Source organism: Protopterus annectens, chromosome 9.part0, assembly GCF_019279795.1.
Source record: "Protopterus annectens isolate FY-2018-M chromosome 9.part0, PAN1.0, whole genome shotgun sequence".
NCBI classification, from domain to species: domain Eukaryota; kingdom Metazoa; phylum Chordata; order Ceratodontiformes; family Protopteridae; genus Protopterus; species Protopterus annectens.
In genome coordinates this window covers 815,113,978-815,135,290 of record NC_056743.1, presented here as the reverse complement: position 1 = coordinate 815,135,290, position 21,313 = coordinate 815,113,978, and the positions used below count along the sequence as shown (strand labels likewise).

Below are 21,313 nucleotides of genomic sequence, written 5' to 3'. Positions count from 1 at the left end.
CCAACACCATTACATCAGTCTTTCTTGCCGAGGAGCTCGGCAGTTCGCACGAGTGCCGGTCGACTGCTACCTGAGTTTTCGTTTCCGAAATTAAATCATCTTGAAATCTTCTAAAGCGAAGTACCCCGTTGGGGATCCATTTTTCTTTCTCTAACCAATGTCAGAAAAAGTTAACAATTGTCTCACCTGTGGAAAGTAAATACGACACTGAGATTTCCATTCTTACTGCATCACCTGTTTAGGCCCAGACCACAACGTGCCTCTCTGTCGGTTTTGTGCTTTGTTCAATGCCCAAACTATTCGTCATTGGGCCCTTATTGTAGCAAAATTCTGTTGTTCTCGATCTCTGTATTCTGAAATGGCTTCGGTAAGCCATCTGACTACCGATCTTCCAAAAAAAGTAAGGATAAAGACAGAGACAGAAATCACACAGTTCCAAAACTGCTGACGATGCTTCCATTAAGCTAGTCACCAGTTTGCTGGTACTCAGGCACTTTTGCAGCCCTTGATGCCTGCTTCAATGGATTCGCAGGCCGCTACTGAGACCTGTTTGGAGGCCAGTATGCTGCGAGACTCTTTTTTGACTATGGAACCTATGGATGTGTGTACCTTGGATGGGTCTGAGCCGCTGTGCAGGCACCGGCTTCTGAGGAAGCTCTTTGCACTACCGGTATGCAACACAAACCGACGACTTCTTTCGTGTATTCAGTTCTTTCTAAAACTACCGAGTTTCTAAGGCCAAGAGTACGAGCTATGTCTAAAAAACCGACGACCCAATCTCAAGCGCCTGCTTCCTTGCCACAATCCCAGATGCTTAAAATGGCAGAAGACCTGATCATGCTGATTAGGGGAAATCGGCCTTCCCCTGCTAAAAGAAAAAGAGACTTGTCCCCAGCAGCTTTATCTGACCAAGAGTCCGATGACTCTGAAGTTTCTGATTATGAAGACATGCCCTTATCTGCCTATGAGGATTCAGATGCAGAGGAATCGATTCCTTCTGCTTCCCCTCCAGAGGATTTTACTTTTGGTGAAACCCTACATACTTTGAGAGAGCATTTCCATTGGGGATGCCAGGATTATCCTCAGTCCACAAAAAGACTCAGGGAATTTTTAGCTCTACCACAGCACAGTCCTTCAGCTATCCCTCCTGTTCTGGATGTTGTAGATGATGCCTTTATTGAATCCAGTCTAACTCCTGATACTTTACCCCCTGCTCCAAGGAAACCTGACAGGTACTACAGAGTCCCTGACTCACACAAATTTCTCTTCAAAAATCCTACTGCTAACCCAGAGGTCCTCTCCCAAGGACCTAAAGGAATAAAAGCAACTGCAGCTAAGAATCCCACCCCCTCGGACAGGGATTCCTGAGTTTTAGACTGATGGGGTAAAAATGTATACACCTCTGCAACTCTCGCCATTAGAGCATTAAATTGTCATTTCCACATAATACCAGCAACATACTATGGAACTTATTAAGCATATGTTCTCTACCTTTCCTGACTGTGCAGAAAATAAAAGAATTTCAGGTGCTTATGCATTCTGCAAGCCAAGTCAGCAAGCATACCCTGCAGTGTGGGTTTGACACCCTAGAAGCATCTTGCAGGGCAATAGTCACAGGTTCTGTACTTATAAGGCATGCCTGGCTTAAGGAGCAGACCTTGCCAGACTATGTCAAATCAAAATTATTGGACGCTCCTCTGAACATGGACAATCTGTTTGGCACCAAAGCAGAAGAGGTTTTTAAAAAAAAGATGTAAGAAAAGGGTAAGTCGATGCAGACAGTCAAAATTTTTTTGCAAGTGCAGCCTCCAAGATTTAGTAGGCATTGCCCCTCAAAACATTGGTCCTTTCCAGCACCCTCAAGGACATCTCAAACTAGACCCAGGGGAAACAGACCCCCGCCCAGATTACAGTCGCAGGGTATGCAGAGATCTAAGCAATGGAGTACCTCCACTTCTAAAGCAGAGAGTGCTAAGTCACCCCCTTAAGGAAAGAATTCACAATGACTTCTCAACTCCACCCCTCACCTCTGCCCAGTTGCTCATGCCCCAGGAGGAAAACTTGCCCACCATGCAAAAAACTGGACCTCCATTAGCAATGATCGATGGGTCCTCAACATAGTATCCTAGGGGTACATATTTTATTTCCACACGCTGCCAACCCCAAAAGGGTCCCCAGATCTTCCTCCAAACCAGTGGGCAGAGGTACAAAACCAAATTCAGTCCCTGCTCTCCATAAGGGCAATTCAGCCTGTTCCTGCAGAACAGATAGGCCAAGGTTTTTATTCCAGACTTTTCCTGGTACCCAGAAAAGAGGGCACCTGGCACCCGGTCTTAGATCTACCCATTCTAAACACCTTCCTGGTGGTACCAAAATTCAAAATGCTCACCCTACAGCAGCTTCTCCCTATGCTGTCTAAAGATGCCTGGTTAGCCACCCTAGATCTAAAGGAGGCCTATCTGCACATCCCAGTAAAGGACACCTGCAGTAAATATCTATGTTTAAGGGCAGGATCTATGCATTATCAGTTCTCTGCACTTCCCTTTGGCTTATCCACTGTTCCCAGAGTTTTCACAAAATGCCTGGCTTTAGCCATTGCCTATTGCAGACAGACAAATATTCAAATTTATCCCTACTTGGATGATTGCCTAATTCAGGCAGACAATCAGGAAATGTTGTTGCAGCACCTGACATTTTTAAAGGACCTTCTAACCTCCCTGGGGTACACTAACAGTGAAAAGAAACAGTATTCCTGGGAGCAAGCTTGGACACAGCATCCCAGATAGCATTCATTACTCCAGAAAAGCAAGCCTATCTGACAGGCTACTTTGCTCAAATGGCCACCAGAACCCAGCTATCGGCAAGGAAAATCCTGCAGTCTCTAGGGTTCATGGCCTCCTGCATTCTACTAATTCCATATGCCAGACGGCATATGAGGAAACCTCAGTGGTACTTAAAAAGCATTTGGTGCCAACATTCTCAGGACCTGGAAACAATCATACCTATGATACCTTGTCTAAGAAAAGAGTTCCTTTGGTGGGCAGCAGCATGCAACTACAACAAGGGGCTTCCCTTTACACAACCCCACACCACGCCCAGACCTTAACCACAGACGCATTAGATTATGCCTAGGGTGCACATCTGGATGGCAGGTGCATTCAGAGCCACTCGAGCCCAAATCACATTCATCTGCACATCAGCCAAAAGGAGATGCTAGCTGTTCGGCACGCTCTGACAGTTTTCAGATCCCTACTCTCACCAGGGCCCTTACTAATCAAAACCAACAACACCACAGTGATGTGGTACATAAACAAGCAGGGGGGAACCCACTCTTACCCACTCTGCAGGCTAACCATGACCCTGTGGAACACGGCCTCAGCCATGCACATTCACGTGCAAACTCAATTCCTGCCAGGCAACCAAAACTCTCTGGCAGACAACTTAAGCAGAAATCTCTTAGACCTGCACGAGTGGCAATTAAACCACAACACCTTCAGCCTTGTGACCCAGAAATGGGGCACTCTGAAGGTGGACCTATTTGCCTCCCCCTACAACCACTAGCTCAGCAAGTTCTGAACCAGGGTACCTCACAAGCAAGACCTGGAAAGTGGATGCCCTATCCTTCCAGTGGGCAAACCTCTCAATCTATGCATTTCCCCCTCTACCTCTTCTTACAAGAGTATTACTCAAGATAAGGGAGGAAAGACAAAGGGCAATCCTGATTGCCGCAGACTGGCCACGCCAACACTGGTACCCACTACTGCGCAGTCGGTCACCATTACCTCCATAACACCTATCCCAAATCCCTACTCTCCTGACTCAGCAGGAGGTGCAGTTATTGCATCCACAGTTGCAGACCCTGAACCTTGCAGCCTGGCTTAGCCCTTGATTTCTCCTCCAGTGGCCAGCCTAAGCAAGCAGGTACTGGATGTCTTATGTGAAGCCACATGACCCAATACAAAGAAATCCTATGCTGACAAGTGAAAAAGTTATTGTTCCTGAATTCACACTAAAGGAGTGGGTACAGCACAGCCCTCTTTGCCTCTCATCCTGGATTACCTAGCAGACCTACTCCACAGAGGCCTGTCCTTCTCCATTAAGATCCATGCCTCTGCCATCTCTGCAGTCAGGAAAGGTAGATAACTTTTGCTTAATAAGCCACCTCTCTTCTCTCAGACTCTCATCAAGCAATTCCTGAAAGGGGCTAACAACTTAAGGCCACCAAGAAGAGCCCCCACCCCTGCTTCGGACCTTAACTTTGTGTTGGAAAAGCTCACACTACCCCCCTTTGAGTTTGCAGCATTAGCAGAGTTAAAATTCCTCTCTTGGAAAACAGCCTTGCTTTTGGCCATCACTTCAGCTAGAAGAGTGTCTGAGCTACAAGCACTTATGGCTGTGGAACCCTTCCATTATTTTTCATGCTGACAGTGTCTCCCTCAGTACTAACCCAACTTTCATGCCTAAAGTGGTGTCCAGTGTAGCTCTCAACCAATCTATCCATTTGCCCACCTTCTTCCCTAATCCTCAAAATAAAGGGGAAAGATCCTGCACTCTTTAGATGTGCACAGACAGCTCAGATTCTACCTTGATAGGACTAAGCCCTTTAGGAAATCTATCCAGTTACTAGTCAGCTTTGCACCAGAGGCAGAGGGCAAGCCCATATCAAAACAAACCATCTCCAAATGGATAGCACACTGTATCCATTTCTGTTACAAACACCATGGGAAATCACCCCCTCAGGGAGTCAGAATGCATTCCACTAGGACAACTTCAACCTCTACAGCCTTTCTCAGAGGAGTCCCTACCAAGGACATTCTGGAAGCTGCTACTTGGAGTTCTGTTCATACCTTCACCAAGCATTACCACCTGCCTATCTTTTCCAAATCCTTTGCAACACCAGTCCTGCAGGGCATACTAGCCAGCCCCAACTCTTCTTGACTGCCTCCACCCATTCTTCAGCTTTGGGCATCAACCCAAGTGTGATGACTGCAACAGTGAAACGTGAAGAACATAGTACAGTTATGTACATTTACCATAAATGTAGATGTTCGAGTGTATTCACTGTTGCAGCCCTGGTTTCCCACCCTCCAGCCCCCTTGTATCTCTCTCTCTCTCTCTCTCTCTCTCTCTCTCTCTTTCTCACACCTTACAGGGCTGTTAATATTTGCTTTTTACTGGTGGTGTCTTTCCACCATAACTTAGCTCCCTGTTTGGGGGCTCCTGACATTTGGGACAAGAAAAACTGATGAAATGGTGTCAGCTGACCGTTTTTATACCTCTGACGACCTGACGACAGTACTGAAGTGACAGCAACTGATGCAGAAATACTAAGCCTCTGGTATTCGGGCCGACTGAGGTCTACCCCTGGCAAGATAACCCAAGTGTGATGACTGCAACAGTGAATACACTCGAACATCTACGTTTATGGTAAGTGTACACAACTGTACTTTTCTGATCGTGTTCTTTATTGAAAATACTTATTACCTGAAATAGATACTAGAGAAATCTTTCGGCAATCAAGGGCTGCAAGTGGTATTGAACAACACCATGGTCATGCAGTGCGTAAACAGAAAGAAAAGAATATGTTAACACTGGTGGTGTATGACTATGTAGCTGTGATAGTTGGTATCATCTCTCAAAACCCATTTATTTGAGGCCTTTTTGCCAGGGAGGTTCAGAGTTTGGCAAGGCCAGTTGTGTCATAAAGCTGCTAATTCACAAGTAACAACTTAATCCAGAGTTATTCCTGTTTCTGATTTTACTGTGTGGATCCATAGATCCCCTTGCTTCACTTTGTAATGCAAAACTACCAGATTACTGGGCAAGACTACAAGCTGCCATCTCTCACGTTTTGCCAGGGGAACTTCACTTAATTGTATTTTCTATTTCATTTTATTCCAACAGTACTTTTAAAAATATAATTGGAAAGAGGTTGTTTCATTTTAGTATCTTCATTTTTGGCCAGGTTAGCTGTGGATGTTCCTTCAAGAGAGTTTTAACAGTAGTAGTAATTTGTAATTGTGTTGCCAGTAAGCAAAGCTGTATCTCTTCTGGACATTTTTCCTTAGCTAAGGCCCAGTGCTAAAGCCAGCTCAGGTCTCATGCCAGCATTAGTAGTGGTATCTTTTTTTCTGTATGGTCCCCATGCAGCCTTCTTACTGCTTTAAAACTGCATGTTGCTCAGCTATGTTTTCTGTGATTCTCCAAGTGCGTCATCATTCATTAAGCCTTTCGGCTGCCTTTCTTTGTCCCCATCAGCATAATTACTTATGAATATTTCATTAGGATTTCATTGAGACAGTAATATCTTTTCCATGAAAATCTGTTAACACATGTGCTTGTGAGAGAGAAATTGCCCTAGAAGGCATTCATCTTAAATGTTTATTCTCGCTGTGGCAGATTGTGGTTCTGTGAATTGTGAATGTAAGAAGTAAAATAAATGTACTAAACTTAAATGTACGAAGGATTTTAGAAATTTTTAATGTAGAGAAGTTATGAAGCCACAACATTGTTCAAAAATCGCACAAAAATAGACTCATCATAAAAAAAATATTGCTTTTCTAGTTTAGCAATTAAAGAGGTAAAAAGCTGCAAGATTAAAAAGACCAGTGGTAGAACAATTAATCTAAAAATAAGTTCTGTTTCAGTTATTTAGATGCAACACTTTCAACAATTCCCATTTCATGGACTTTAAAACAAATAATAAAGGTGAAAAGAGAGAGAGTGCCCTACTTTTGGTCACCTCTTTAAAAAAACAAGCCTGCCAAATATGTGCACTATCAGCAATATCAGAGCTAGAATGCAGATTATTTATGTGCATGTCCAGTCCACTTCTTTTCAAAACAAATAATGTTTAATAGTTGGAACTCTGAAGAGAAGATTCCAGCCAACATTTTCAAACAACCTGATATCAGCTTCATACCTTTGGTACTGTATATGCCTGCTCCTTTACAGACCCATATCTTTGGCTATAAGATGTTCACTGGAGGCTACTTTTAATGTTGTTAAGGAGGCTATATAATTTATTGCCCACAAAGGTTTCACGACTAGATAAGCTTTCTGTACCGTCACTAGTACCTGTGATACAGCAAGAAGATAAGAGAAGAAAAATGTCATCCAGTTTTCTGAAGAAGAGAAATTTTATGTGAGCAAACAATGGCGCAGAATACAATATCTCATAACAGCATTTCAAATGTTCTCCAGAAGTTGCCTCATTTGGAGAAACTCAGTTTGATGGGGAAATTCATTGAAAAGCCCCCCCGTCTTCTAACGAGCATTATTGCTAAATGATGAGGCTAAAATAAACAAAGGTGACTGGGCAGTATTGTAGTGTACTGGCTCACCTTCAGGTTCTCGAAGGAGTGGGTGTGGTCTGGATGATTGATGAGTGAACCTGAATATGAAATGAGGCATGATGATTGGCATGCCATGCATATTAGCCACTGACGTCATGCATATAATGATTGTAGATGTGCAGCGTTTGCAACAGGTTTGCTAACAGATTATTAAAACAAGTTAATCTGAACGTTCTGTAGTAAGAGCTGCTTAACTCAGCTGCTCATATACTTTCATTGTATGCATGATGCCAGGGGCTGATATGCATAGCATGCCATGTTCAAAATATACCCTTCCTTTTAGGGAAGAATTAATGGTATTGTTTCATGTAGCATTACACTAGTCTTGCTGGTGATAATGGAAAGCACTAGGTCGTGTGTACGCCGGAGTTGGTATATCCAAGTGGCAGGGGTTGTGGGGGGGCATAGCGCCCCCACAAGGGGGTGCAGGGGGCTTGCTCCCTGCAAAAGCAAAGGGAAAAAATGTAATTGCTGTTTCTGTTACAAGAAAAGATGTGGAAATTGTGTTAAAATATTCACGCCTTTGACTTTCTTTTCTGGCTTGAAAACCACGTCGTGTTGGTTATTTATGAGAACAGTAACACATCAACCAGCTGGGGCGGGGTTTGGGTGACACTTGCTACTGCGCATTTGGTGAGCCAGTACAGTACAGTATCACTGGTGACTGTTCCTCCATTGGTGTGCATCTTCAGAGAATTACCTATGGAAAATGCACACCAAGCAAATTAAAGTCATGCCTTTAAGATCAGACAGGTAACATAGTGTACCAACAGACAGGCCTCATCGCTTTAGTAATCTAAAGGCGGCCCCAGGCACATTTACTTTTTTTTTTTACCCTGAAAGTGACATTCTCACAGACCTAGAGAAGAAAAGCAAGATGAGGATACCAGTGAAACAAGTATTTCCTGAGACATTGCTTCATGACATTACTACTACTGTTAATCCTTTTTTATAGGAGACAGCAGACAATAAAGAATCAGTACCACAAGCAGAAATATCAACACTCTACTCTTCTATTTCTTGTACCCTCTTTTAGAGAAAGGCTAGTCATCAGGAAAGCTGAAATTCTTGGTGATTCATGCCGGGCTGAGCAGCAGATCACCACAAATCATCTCTGGTTTAAAGTTCTGACACTGCTTAATACAGTGGTACGTTGTTACTACAGGCAAGTTGTCATTTGCAGTAGAATTTGAGAGCTCCTTGTATCTCCTCCAACAGCTCAAATACCAATGTTTTAAACCTAACTTTACAGATTTTAGACGCAAACACAGAACAGTGTGTTTCGCAGCACCAGAAAGGATGGGACTTGTATTTAGATTATTTTGTAGTTTCCAAAAATGGCAGAATTTGTAGAGCAGTGGTAGATTTAACAAAACTCAGCTAGTTCATGATGACATGTTTTCAAGATGGTGGCTCTCTTATATTCCATTTAAAAAGGAACAATTCAATCTTGACAGCTGTGGAATAGAAATTTGCTGATCTCCGCATTCCAGTAACTCTGCCATACAGTACCTGAAGACTCACTTTTTCTTTGAAGGTGTCCTATTTGGTCTGTACTCAACCCAATAGATTCTTGAAAAGTTTAGCTTCAGTGTATTTTCACTTAAGGATGCAGAGGATAAAGTATTTGGCATTGCAAAGCATTTTCTCATCACTGGGACTGATATCTATTGGCATTCTGCTGGTTTATTGCACAAGATTTGTGTGTGAAAAGCACTGTGTTGTTAAAAGAAATTGTGTCAGTGCAGGTGGAAGTGGGGGTGCTGTACATCTCAACCTGATTTTTTTTAACCTGTCAGGATGGAGAATAGGATTTTAATTCCAAACAGCCGTGCCTTCAGAAGTCCTGTAGAAGCTCCGTGACACCGAGACTTTGCACAATAAAGTCATCCATTAGGAAGGGGAGCTGATTTTCATGTTGGTCACAGAAAAAAGGTTTGTACACTTGAGTTGCCATGTCCCCCAAGTTATTTAACAAAATCATTTCATTTTAGTATAGTTAAGCTTATGTTTCACTCAAAGTACAGGCATCTGCTTTCTCAGCCTGCATACCATCTTATCATCAAACTGCATATGAACCCACTGTTAAAAGCATCATGAAGATTAACATGAACTTAAAATCTCTAAGAGAGCAACAGTATCCTCTTCATAAGATGTAAAGTGCATTTTTCAAAAACTTTTGTATGTTTTTTTGCCCCAGTGCTTGCCAGCCATCAGGTTTCCCCTGAGCTGAACACAGACTATTCATTCCTTTAATATGGAATTTCCCCAGGATCAGGGAAAGAGCTGTCCAGAGGGGCTGCTGTTCAGTGCTTTATGCCTCACCTGGTATACTGATAGTGAGGTTATTTGGTACTGGGCAAACCCTTCTCTTGGAAGGGAGGGGGTATGTGAGCTGAGTCATAATGGGGGGCCGCAATGCCTTCCTCCTGCAAGTGCACCTTTCTGCACCTCTGCATTAGATTCTCAGCTAGAGCGTCTTCTGCATGAAGACATGCGTGAATGGGCATACCTTCATAGAAGGTTGTGCGTCAGGGCTGGTAACTCGGCACGTAAAAATCAACTACCAATCATTAGCGGACCGGAGTTCTGCTGTGGCGACCCCTAACCGGGAAAAGCCGAAAGACGCAACAACTAGAAGGTGGCTTGGTGAGCCTAATGATTACTCTTAAGTCACTAGTTTGCATTACTCTTCCTCTTCTTATGGACTGTTGGCTCTGCCCTGCCTCTCCACCCAAGATGGGCATGACCATTCTCCCTGCCAGCTCCATCAGGCTATTGAGCTGCTAATTGAACTCTGGTTGCCTTGGCCATAGTCCGTATAGTACTCAGCAATATAACTGGTTCTGGCAAAATTCATTTTAACAAACTGAGATTCCCTTTAAACCAGTAGAATTTTAGGGTATCTTAAGTGTCTTCGGAAAATCTCCTTTTTGTCGATGGCAGTTGCCTATACGAGAAGAACTGTGGAACTCAAAGCATTCATGTGTAAAGTTTCCTTTATTGCATTCCATAATGAGAGGGTCTCCTTAAAGAATAATACTTCCTTTGTGCTTAAAGTGGCTTTTATTTCTCATAGTCAGCCATTTCACTTTTCAGCGGTCTACCTAATCTACCAGAGTATAAGAGGACACCAGTTGTTATTACAAACATCCACAAGAAACTGAGATATGTCAGTATGACATATTTATTATCTAAGGAAATCTGACCAACACTTTTAACACCCTACATTACCTAATTGGCTCCCCTTCCTCCAGGGAAGGCAAGGCTTTTGTAAGACATACTACTGGAGTAGTAGGAGAGATGCCGCGGCGCTATGGCGGTAGCGTTGTTAACTCGCAACAAGAGGTTCTTCCGTTCGATTCTCGGCTTGGCTTGGGAGTGCCTTCTGTGTGGAGTCTGCATGTCCTCCCCGAGGTTGGATAGCGTTCGAAAGACGTGTGCATAAATGGGCGTGTCTTCATTGAAGGTTGGGCATCGAGCTGGCACCTTGGCGTTTCGTAAAAATCTACTGCCAGTCATTAGTAGACCGGAGTTCCGCTGTGGCAACCCCTTACCGGGAAAAAGCCGAAAGACAAACAGCAAAAACTACTGGAGTAGTAGGAACTGAGATTTGAGTCAGGATGGTTATCACCCAAAGCTGGTGAAGAGTTTTGTAGAGATTTTGCCACTACTGTCTAACAAACTACTTGGTATACCTTTGAAATGCTTTATTTCATTGTAACTAGTAGGAAAACAGTAACAGATGTGAGAGGAACTGATACCTCTCCTGAGAGTTTGCCTGAGAATAGTGACTCATAGATTAAAAGGATACCAGATTCAGTGCTAGTGAACCAAGGCATAAGTTAATTATTTTGTACCCTCTTGTCTACCTTCTATAATGTGAAACAATTTGTCTCATAATCTACAAGCCACTGAGGAGATGAATCTGTATCAGTGACACCCCTTGGCATTTCATTAACCTAGTTCAAGCACTTTAAATGCTTCAGGTTTTGGCTAGACCATACCTTATCATTCTAGCTTCATGATGAATTTTGTGCAGGTATCTTTAGATGCATCTTCTGCTTATTTACAAAACCACTAACCATCTTATAGGATGGACAGAGAGATGTTGGCATAAGTCTCCTACCTATGTTTGAGTATGCTCCCCCTGTGGGTCTACTGTTTCCCTTCATTTTTCCCACTCTGAAGAATCCCATATGCTTATAGAAAATTGCACAAAGCCATTTCCTCAAGTACATAAAGGGTCACTCAGAGCTACTTGAAGAAGTACTTGTTTGGTGCAAATATACATCAACACAAATTTATAGAAATGTCTCTCCAGGATACCAAGGTCAACTAAACCCTCTTTTGTTCTTTTTACTCCAGAGAGTGCTGCAAGTCACAGAAAGAGCAGAGCAGTAATTAAAAGAAAAAACATTACCTGTTCTTCCCTCTGATGTCGTAGTCGTGGACAAAGAATAAAACAGTACAATTCATTTAAAACACAACTATAGTATGTAGTTAGCAACCAAATCGAAGGAAAAACATTGCGCTTTCCAGCTTGAGTAAGAACTAAGAAAATTGTCTACAATGTATCCCCCATTTCTGCATCATTACTCCTCCATTTCATTGGAACAGTTTGCTTCCTTAAAACTTAACTCACACAACATTATTATTCCTTTCACATCTCCATTGTCTTTTCTTCTGTTACAATCCAGAAACCCTTTCCCTACTACCCATTTAATCCTGATGTACATATCTCATTGTAAAAAGTGTGCCTTTTAATAATAGTTATAGTTTTTAGAAAATTCATTATACAGTACAAAATAGTACTCCTTTAGAGTTCATAGTGGACTTCAGTATTCACTGTGCAGTATAAAGTGCCTTTACTTGTCTGTGTGCTCCTACTGTAAGAAGGTTAGCAATTTATTGCTATCCTTACACTAATTAATCCTGTAATTGCTTTTGTATCTTTGATTGTATTACTGTTTTCTTAAAGTGTAACTAACTGCATACACTGTAAAAGCTCACAGTTGCAGAATTTGAGTTTTGTGTTTTTTACTTTATCATTTTTTATCATATTGTTAATCCTGGGTTGTGCCTAAAAATGGTTCAGTTAGATCAATGTTCTTACCTCAGTGAACAAATACATGCACGGATGAATAAATTAAATGCATGAAGGGAAACAGATGTTATTGCATTCAACTTTTCCCAGAATGGTAGTTTATTGTATTATAACAGATAATTCCATCATGAGTCATTGAGTATTGTTTATAAGGAGAAAAGAACATTTATTTTTTTTCAGATGAAGTCCTTCATGCATGCAGTTCTGGTTAACTTATGATTGCTTTCATGTTTTAATTAAAACTTTCTGTTGATCTGTTGTCATTTTCGTTTTTGTTGCAATATTATCTTTGTCATTTTCTGTGTTGTAACTCAAATCTACATTTGCAATTTAATTAAAGCTGCAGTCTTAAGTGTGTTGTATGGCTTATGCTTTTTTATTGTGCCTTTTGGCCCAAGTCAAGGCTAAAAACAGTAATTGAACCTGTCCACCTGGTCAGGTAAATAAGTACTACCCAAGCTGTTCTACATGTGATGCATGCTCAGAAATACTGACCATGTTGGGGCCTCATCACCTTTAGTGCCATGTTACATTATGTGTTGTCTTCACTTATGCCACTGTCAGTGCTGTGAGCTGCAGGCTTATCTCCACTGGCAGATGTTACTGTATTAGAATCACCACTCCCTTCCCCATAAATGAGAGCTGGTCATTGGCTGCTCAAACTTACCCTTTCCTGACAGCTCCTGAAAATCTGTGTTTTGCTGCTTGAACGCCAATTCCTATTGTCATAGTTCAGTTTGAAACATCTTTTGCCTGTAAAAATGTCTGTACTTCAGCTGGATTTTAGTGGCTGCAGTCTATATGGCTAAGTTAGAAGTTTTTTTTAAACACCTTTATTGAATTATCTTTTGACACATCGGCAAATTTACATTTATACAAAAGTAATCAAACTGTATTAACAAATTAACATTAACAAACATTATACTTCACATTGATTGCTATGTATCGTATAACCAAAGCAACATTACATATTTATTCAATTCCTGCCCCCTTTTTTTAAAACAAGAAACATCTTTATTAAACAGACTAGTTTGGAAGTTAGTGACTGTCTTACAAGTTCGGATGCATATCTTTCGCATTAGCTACATTCTTTTTGAGTTTTGATAGCTTAAAGCAAAACTTTCTGCATTCATAGCCTGTATAAATTTTCCAGTCTGAGCTTGTCAGCTTGATGTTTTTTGCAGTGACCTGTGGCTTGTATGTCCCATTGTTCCAATATGTTGTGATAAAACCAGACAAAAAATGTCAGGCATTCTAAATCTGATTGCATGAGCTTAGGTTAACACCATGTTAAATTTTAGTAGTCTGTATAAAGAATTGCCTTATGTATAAACTCAGTGCAGTGAGATTCTTTTACAGTACCTTTATCTCTAAATGGACACTGGTAAGTTTTTTACTTAAAAATAAAAGCCCATTTTGTTTCATGTGTGTGCTCTTTGTTATTCTTCCTGGTTCATGCTACTAGAAAAGTACTTTTTTCCTTATGTGATTTTTTTCCGCTCTAGCTACTAACCATTAAGCCCTGGACTTGAGTTCATTTGTTCCCTGGCAGTGGCAAGTCCCTTAGATCCACTAAGCAAGAGCTGTCCAGAGTGGCCATCATACAGACAGATGGGGAGTTTTGTGCCATGGCTGGTATCCTGATAATGAGGATATTTGTAGAGGTCCCTGTGACCTCTCCCTGGTAGTAACGTGCACACCTACATCCCCAATACTACTTATTCTTCTTTTCATGCTAGGAACAGATCTACCATTACCATCTTTTTTATTCATACACAGATCTTCCCCTGCACCTGCATCTGTGCTTCTTGTTTGGGACACCGCAACACGCTTCCCCCCTCCAGGATGGTCGAGATGTGGTTCCTATTCTCCCCTGCTTGGGTGTTCCAGCACCTGAGGCTGTTATTGAATTCACATTGTCTGGTCTGTATTCAGGGCTTTGTCAGTCTATGCCACACAGCGACTGGGTACTTGAAAAATACATTTGTAACCATTTTGTGATTAGGGGAGTATGTTGGATTGAGTGGTTCTGAAGCTCTGTTAAGGTCTTCAAACAGCGCATTTACCTTACCATTTTCTGTACTGGAATTAAACTCATTGCTGAATTTGATTTATTTGTTTGTTTGTTTGTTAGTTATGCATTACAGGAGCAACAACTCTTCTTTAACCAAGTCCTCAGCAGACCAACAGGCTTTCCAGTGTTGTCACACCCATTGTTTTGTGGATTCCCCATCTCATCTTTTCAGAGTTGTACCTTAGTGGCTGCTTCCATTGAGATGTGGGGTGATGTTTTAGTTAGGGGTGGAATAGCAGATGTGGCCTTTATCATTATGGTGGGTTTTGTCACTGCTTCCTGATGTTGACAAATGGATGTACTGCAAGGAGCAAAATTATAAGTCTTACCTTTTGCACTGTTGAACATTGTATTAGCAGTGCTGTAATCTGAAAGTATTATTTTTTATATCATCTTCTCTGATTGTTCCTGTATATATAACTCAGGGCATCAGGATTCCTTATCTTCTATACTGTATTTATAACCAGCTTGGCAATCTGACACAGAGGCTAGAATTCCATCTGGATTGACATTACACACTGATTTTGGGAACACATCTGACCTGCTGTGAGTAAATGGGTGTGAAGTTCTTCAGTTTTTTTTTTTTTTTTGGCCTGTGGGAGGGTGTAAATTGAAACCACTCTCACGATGGCACCATAGAGAAAGTTGATGAACTGAGCATTACAGTGGTGAATGCAAAAAGTAGACTGTTAGGGATTAATGTAGGCCTTCTGGGTGCACACTGGTTAGGCTAAGCACTAACCTTTGCAAGTACACCGGGAGACCTCTCTGGCTGCTAACTAGGTCCCGTGCTACACATAAATTATTACTGATAGTTTACTGGCTGAATGCCATAGAGTGGAAAGTCTCTTCTTAAACTACACCAAGGATCTGCCCACACTTGCACATGTATACTGATGCCAGAAAAAGGAACATGCAGGAGGACTATATGGTCAGATGCAGTGACTGTGACTGACTTTAAATCAGATATTCCTGGCAGGCTCCAGGCACTATAAAGCATAATACATTGAAAAACAAACCCATATTAATAGCACTTGTTGCAGTATAGTAACATCTGCTATAACAAAGTCACAACCGTAATACCAGTTGAACCTTTCCAGGAAGTCAGTGCCTTCTGTTTGTGCTCTGACTTGAAATTTCTATCTGTCTCTCTTAAATGTTTCAGTTGCAGGTTTGGTCTTCCATTGTTACCACAGTCATGCAGTGCTTTGACTTCACATTCGTCCATGAATGAAGGATTCATACAGTGACCCACAAATTATGGTTATATGATTTGATATATTTTATTAATTTATTCCTTTTTGCTTGACATAAAAGAGTTTTCTTTGAACAGTAGCTACATGTGTTCTGTGTAAAAGAGTGAAGAACTCGGCAGTCTGGGAGGATTTCAGAGTACAGTCACCCATTTCTCTGCATTGAAAGCAATTAGTCGAGGTGATTTGGGCATCTAATGAAGCATGCCTCCTGGTTGCCTACCATGAGAAATGTGTGAAGCATAGACCACTAGGAGGCACTGAAGCAGTCCCATTGCACGTTGGATTATATCTTTTTATGTGCCCCAGACTGCCTGGAAAGTCCGTAGTATGTGCCAGAGACCATTGTTAAGGATACAGAAGTCTGGTCAGCCCAGTTCTGCTTGCTACCACTGTGACCATCACTAGCACAAGTGCTTTAGAAAACAAATGGATATTTTTGTTTATTAGGTAGATGCTTAGACATTTTTAACTATACCTCATCTCAGAAATTTTCATTCTAGCCCTTAATTTCACATGGTTTTGTCCCTTTTTTCTGTATGCAGTGGTGTGTGTATGTACATTGGAGGGGTGGCTTACAAATACATTTGTCTGAGAATTTAGTTTGAAACATATTTTATGAAATATTTATTTTCTGCTATATAATAAAATGTTTTATTGTAGGTTGGCCTCGTTTAAAATGGGTCGTGACTGATTCAAAATACCTCTCGAAACCACCCAAAGACTGGCAACCACAAATCCCTGCTGCAACCACTGACCCTGCTTATATTGAGGTAAGATGCTTTGGGTTAAGCATGTAAAAGCAGGATTTAGTGCAAAAAGGGTATTATTTGTGTATAATTGTTTTATTCTCTATCTGTAATTGTACTTGTTTACTATTGCTGGTATTCTAGTCTTCTAAGAGTTGTGATGATTATTGAAGATTCTTTGTTGTCAGTTCTGCAAAAATTCATAGAAATATTTAAAATATGTGCATGTATGTCCCTACTTTGAGACAAGCATCTGAGTCCTGGCTGTGATCCCAGTTTGCAACTTGTAGACTCAAACTTCTTTACAATTGTTTGACAGTAGCATAACAGCACAGACTGAATTTATTTTAACTGCAAATCTTTGAATCCTCTGCTGCTGACTTCAGAGCACAACTGCAGTAGCAGGAGACTTAGCAGCTTGTACTACATATTGCAACTTCTAGAAGCTCCAGAGAGATGTCATCTTTGCTGCTGCTGTTTGGAGGAGCGTATGCAGAGATTCTTCTTTGCTTGGGATACTAGTAGGCTTAGTAAATGAAAAAACACATAGCTGTTAAATCAGCATGCACTGTAAACTGTTGAACTTATAGGATGGAAAGGAAGAAATGGTAATGAATATTTCAGTGCCATCTTCACACTAACTTGATGGGTATTCAAGATCTTCAGTCGGCAGATGAATAGCAAAAAGTATTATGTTAACAGTGATGAATAGTGATATGCAGACCCTGAATTGTGATTGGTTGCCTACATAAAGTTAGCTGAACAACCTAGAAGCAATGAGTGTGCCCAGATTCAAAATTTAATATTCCACTTCACCTGTTAAAAAGTTACCTAGATGTGTTATGTTTCATCTTTTTATGTAGTGTCATTTTTTTTACAGAAATCACTTCCATCAGAATGTTGATGCGTTTTTGTCACAGTTATTAGAAAAATCATTTCCATCACAATGAGGACCTTTAAAATATTTTAAAAGTAAAGTTTAAAACTGGAAGATCACTTGCTGTTTGTTAGTTCTTTTTAGACAGTGAAAGGCTCTTTGTAATCTTGTTGAATTTTCTTCATAGTAAGACAGTACTTTAGAACATTTTTTGACTAACCTGGTGTTATTTTTAAGTGCAGTTGTGGCTGGTTAGTGGCTGTGAGAGGTGGTTCTATCCCCAATTCCTCAGTGTTTGTGGTTTTTATATGCATTTGTCATCCACTGTTATCAGTTATCATCCATCTCTGAGTTAATTAACAAAAAACTGCTGTTTGCATTTTCTTATTTTTTTTTTGATAAAATCTTGCAGGAGGATATCTTTGTCTGATTTTGATAGCTTCTGTTTAGCCCAGACATCTGTGGTTTTCCCATTTCATGTAGAAAGTAGAACAGTTCTTTCATCTTCTTCTTCGGGATTACCTTCTTTGCCATTGTCAAGCCAGAATCCTTCATCCAGTAATGCACTGGACTGGATGCTTCAGTTTTGATCTCTAACAAAGCTGTGTGGGGGGTTGAGTATGTATTATAGATAATTCAGGAAGCAAGAACATTCTATTATAGGTTCATAGGAGATTACTAGGCTAATGACCCTAGAGCCCGTACAAGCATAGCCACATTTATAACAAGTTGCTCCAATTGTTAAAGGTTAGGCGAGTGAAGTTTGCAGACGTAAAGGTCTATGGTAGTTACCAACTTCCTCTGTCCAGGAAGGACATGGATGCCATCCCAGGAGTGTATTTCCTGTCACCCATCCATTGATCTAGGTTGCATTTGAAGAGGGTCAGGGAGCAGCTCTGTTTCACTTGAATTGGAAGCTTGTTCCAGAGAAGTGGTAGTCTCTTGGAGATGTATCTGTCTCTCCAGCATGAACTGTTCATGTCAGAGGCTAGGTTAAGATCCCTGGAGCAAGTGAACTTCTTGCAGTTTGATTTATGAATGTGTAACATTTCCATCAGGGCCAGGTCAGAGACTGCTCTGTAAGCCAGAACCTGTACAAGATGGGATACAGTGATAGGTGTTTCAGTCTTTCTACATAAAACTTGTTTGTGTACCCTGTAATTTCTTGGTGAGAAACCCCTGTGGTCTCCAGTTGTTGCAAGTGTCTAGTGAGGTACATGCAAAAGGGAGCACTGTACTCATTTACTGGTCTGATGAGGACCGAGTAGAATGGAATAATAACATTCTCAGATCTAGATGCTATGCCTTTACTTATAAGATGTGCCACATAGAAGGATTTCCTTATTACTGTGAATACATGGTGGTCAAAGTTCAGATTGCTATCAACCTGAGTACCCATATCATATACCACTGGGTCTACATGTAAGGGGGTGCTGGCTATAATGTAATTAGCAAGGATGTCAGCTTTCTCAAAGGGAATAATAATGCATTTTTTTTGCATTTAGCTTTAATCTGTGGCTTTAGCACTAGTCAGTTGTCTGCATTAACCGTGTCTGAAGTATATTCACGTTATGGGGGACTCAGTGATTGCTCCCAATTTGCAGTTGCAAGCAAACTTGATCAGCCGCAGGCCGTCCAAGTTTGCCTGGACTTCTGAGAAGTAAATTCCAAATGGTAAGTGGCCCCAACACAGAATCTTATGGAATGCCCCTGGTGACTGGTCTTTTGTTAGAGGTGAAGTTAGGATAAAAAATTTTATTCCAATCTCATAGTGAGCAGACAAAACAATTCCACAAGTACACTCATACAATTCTTTAGAACTAATAATTGAATTAGTGCATCAATTATACAATTATCAAATCATGTAATAAAACAAACTCTGTTGACCTATTTAAACCTAAAGTTTACATTAAAATTGTGAGTAGTAAAAAACTTTAAACTACTTCACTGTTATTATCCACAGTTACACAAATGTTTAAAATATTTAAAAAATGTACTGTTCAAAAACAAAATACTTATGCAATATAATCATATAATCATTTTTTAATAACTTAGGGTTTAAATAAGTATTTATACATTCTTCATCCATGACAGGTCCAGCCGTTAAAATAGTAATAAGGTGTTTAAGTATTTTGTACATTTTTTTTACTACTCACAATTTTAATGTAAACTTTAGGTTTAAATAGGTCAACAGAGTTTGTTTTATTACATGATTTGATAATTGTATAATTGATGCACTAATTCAATTATTAGTTCTAAAGAATTGTATGAGTGTACTTGTGGAATTGTTTTGTCTGCTCACTACGAGATTGGAATAAAATGTTTTATCCTAGCTGCTTGGTTACTTTTTGCTGGCACATTTGTTTTACCTGGTCGGTAACGTCTTTTGTTCTTTTCGTTGTTCTCATAGAGGTGAAGTTACCCACTTTGACAGTATGTGGCCTGTCGGTGAACCAGTTTATAGTAATGTAGGGTTTAATTTCCATTTGGGAGAGTTTCTTTATAATACTTGAGTAGGAGATTGTCATAGGTCTTGCCTAGGTCAAGGTAGGAGGTATGCACGGTCTTTCCCTCTTCCAGGGCCTAGGTGACTTTTTCAAAGAAGTCAACCATGTTTAATAGGTATGATATACCTTTAATAAATTGAACTGGGTTGGGTCGAGAGTTTGGAGATTACCTATAAGAACTTCTTGTTTATGAAAAAGAAAGGTCACAGCTGTGTTCTTGTTTGAACATCTTTCCAGATGTGTTAAGTTATAGAACTACCTTTTAAGGGCAGCTCTTGCTGATTCATTAAAACACATTATTAGGCCTTTCTGGCATGTCTCCCATGAATGTGTCTTTAGCTTCCTGATGAATAAAATTATCTCTTAAACAAATACTACTTTAGAACCTTCTGAAGACTTTTGAAGTTTCCTTTGGAAGTAGCGAAAGTGTATGTTTAAACTGATAAATATAAATTAAAATTCCTGATCTGGATAGTTATGGCAGGGCTTGAGAGTTGGTTTGTTAAGTGCGTAAACTCATCATTTTTATTTTTTTTTTTTTTTGTTATAGAGCTAGGTTAGCTTTGTCTGCTTATTCTTTCTTCTTCTTTAAAGTCTCACATTGGATGTTGCTTATTTGCTCCAAACCAAAATATTCAGCTCCCTTCTTTAACTTGATGCAGAGAAGCACAGATGTTGTGTAAGATGGATTCCTGAAAGCAGTTGCCTTACTTTCTTTGACCAAAGGAATCCAAAATATTTTTTTTTTTTGTTTGTTTTTTTTTGTTTAATCGTTTTTTTACACATAGTTTACTATCATTTGCTCAGGTTCCAGATGCCTGAACACAGCTGGTCGTATTTACATTGGATCACAGAGCTTTAACATAGAGTTGTAGGCATTGCATGATAGCTATGTATGTGCACAAGTTAGAATTTCTTTCGGCTTTTCCCAGGTTAGGGGTCGCCACAGTGGAACTCCGGTCCGCTAATGATTGGTAGTGGATTTTTACGTACCGGGTTACCAGCCCTGACACACAACCTTCAACAAAGGCACACCCCATTCACGTATGCCTCCACACAGAAGGCGCTCTAGCTGAGAATCAAACGGGACAACGTCTTGCTATGAGGTGACAACGCTACCGCAGCACCACCACCGCAGTCATATTTCTTTGGAGTTTCAACTTTCCACACCATTATTTGTTTACTTTTGTTGAGTAAGACTAAGAAAGAAATACCCTTTTTCAATAGAGCTCTTGGAAGAAAGGCTTCACTATAAAACATTGCTATTACAGTGGTATCAAACCTAGAAATTAACTGGAGTTTAAATTAATTAAAAAAAAAAAAAAAAAAAGTTTAGACAGCTAAAAGTACTTAAGCAGTCAGTTTACAAGCATGGATGCATAGTAATTTTA

The 21,313-nt window shown here is 40.5% G+C and overlaps 1 protein-coding gene across 3 annotated transcripts in view; it reads left to right on the top strand.

The window, feature by feature from the left end:
* Positions 1-21,313, top strand: part of DIP2B (disco interacting protein 2 homolog B) — a 2,678,679-nt gene that overhangs the window by 1,632,741 nt on the left and 1,024,625 nt on the right. For all 3 annotated transcript variants that reach the window (XM_044083475.1, XM_044083472.1, XM_044083474.1), the window contains exon 12: positions 16,453-16,562. In XM_044083475.1, coding sequence (XP_043939410.1) covers positions 16,453-16,562 — 110 coding nt within the window. The remainder of the gene's footprint in view (positions 1-16,452; positions 16,563-21,313) is intronic.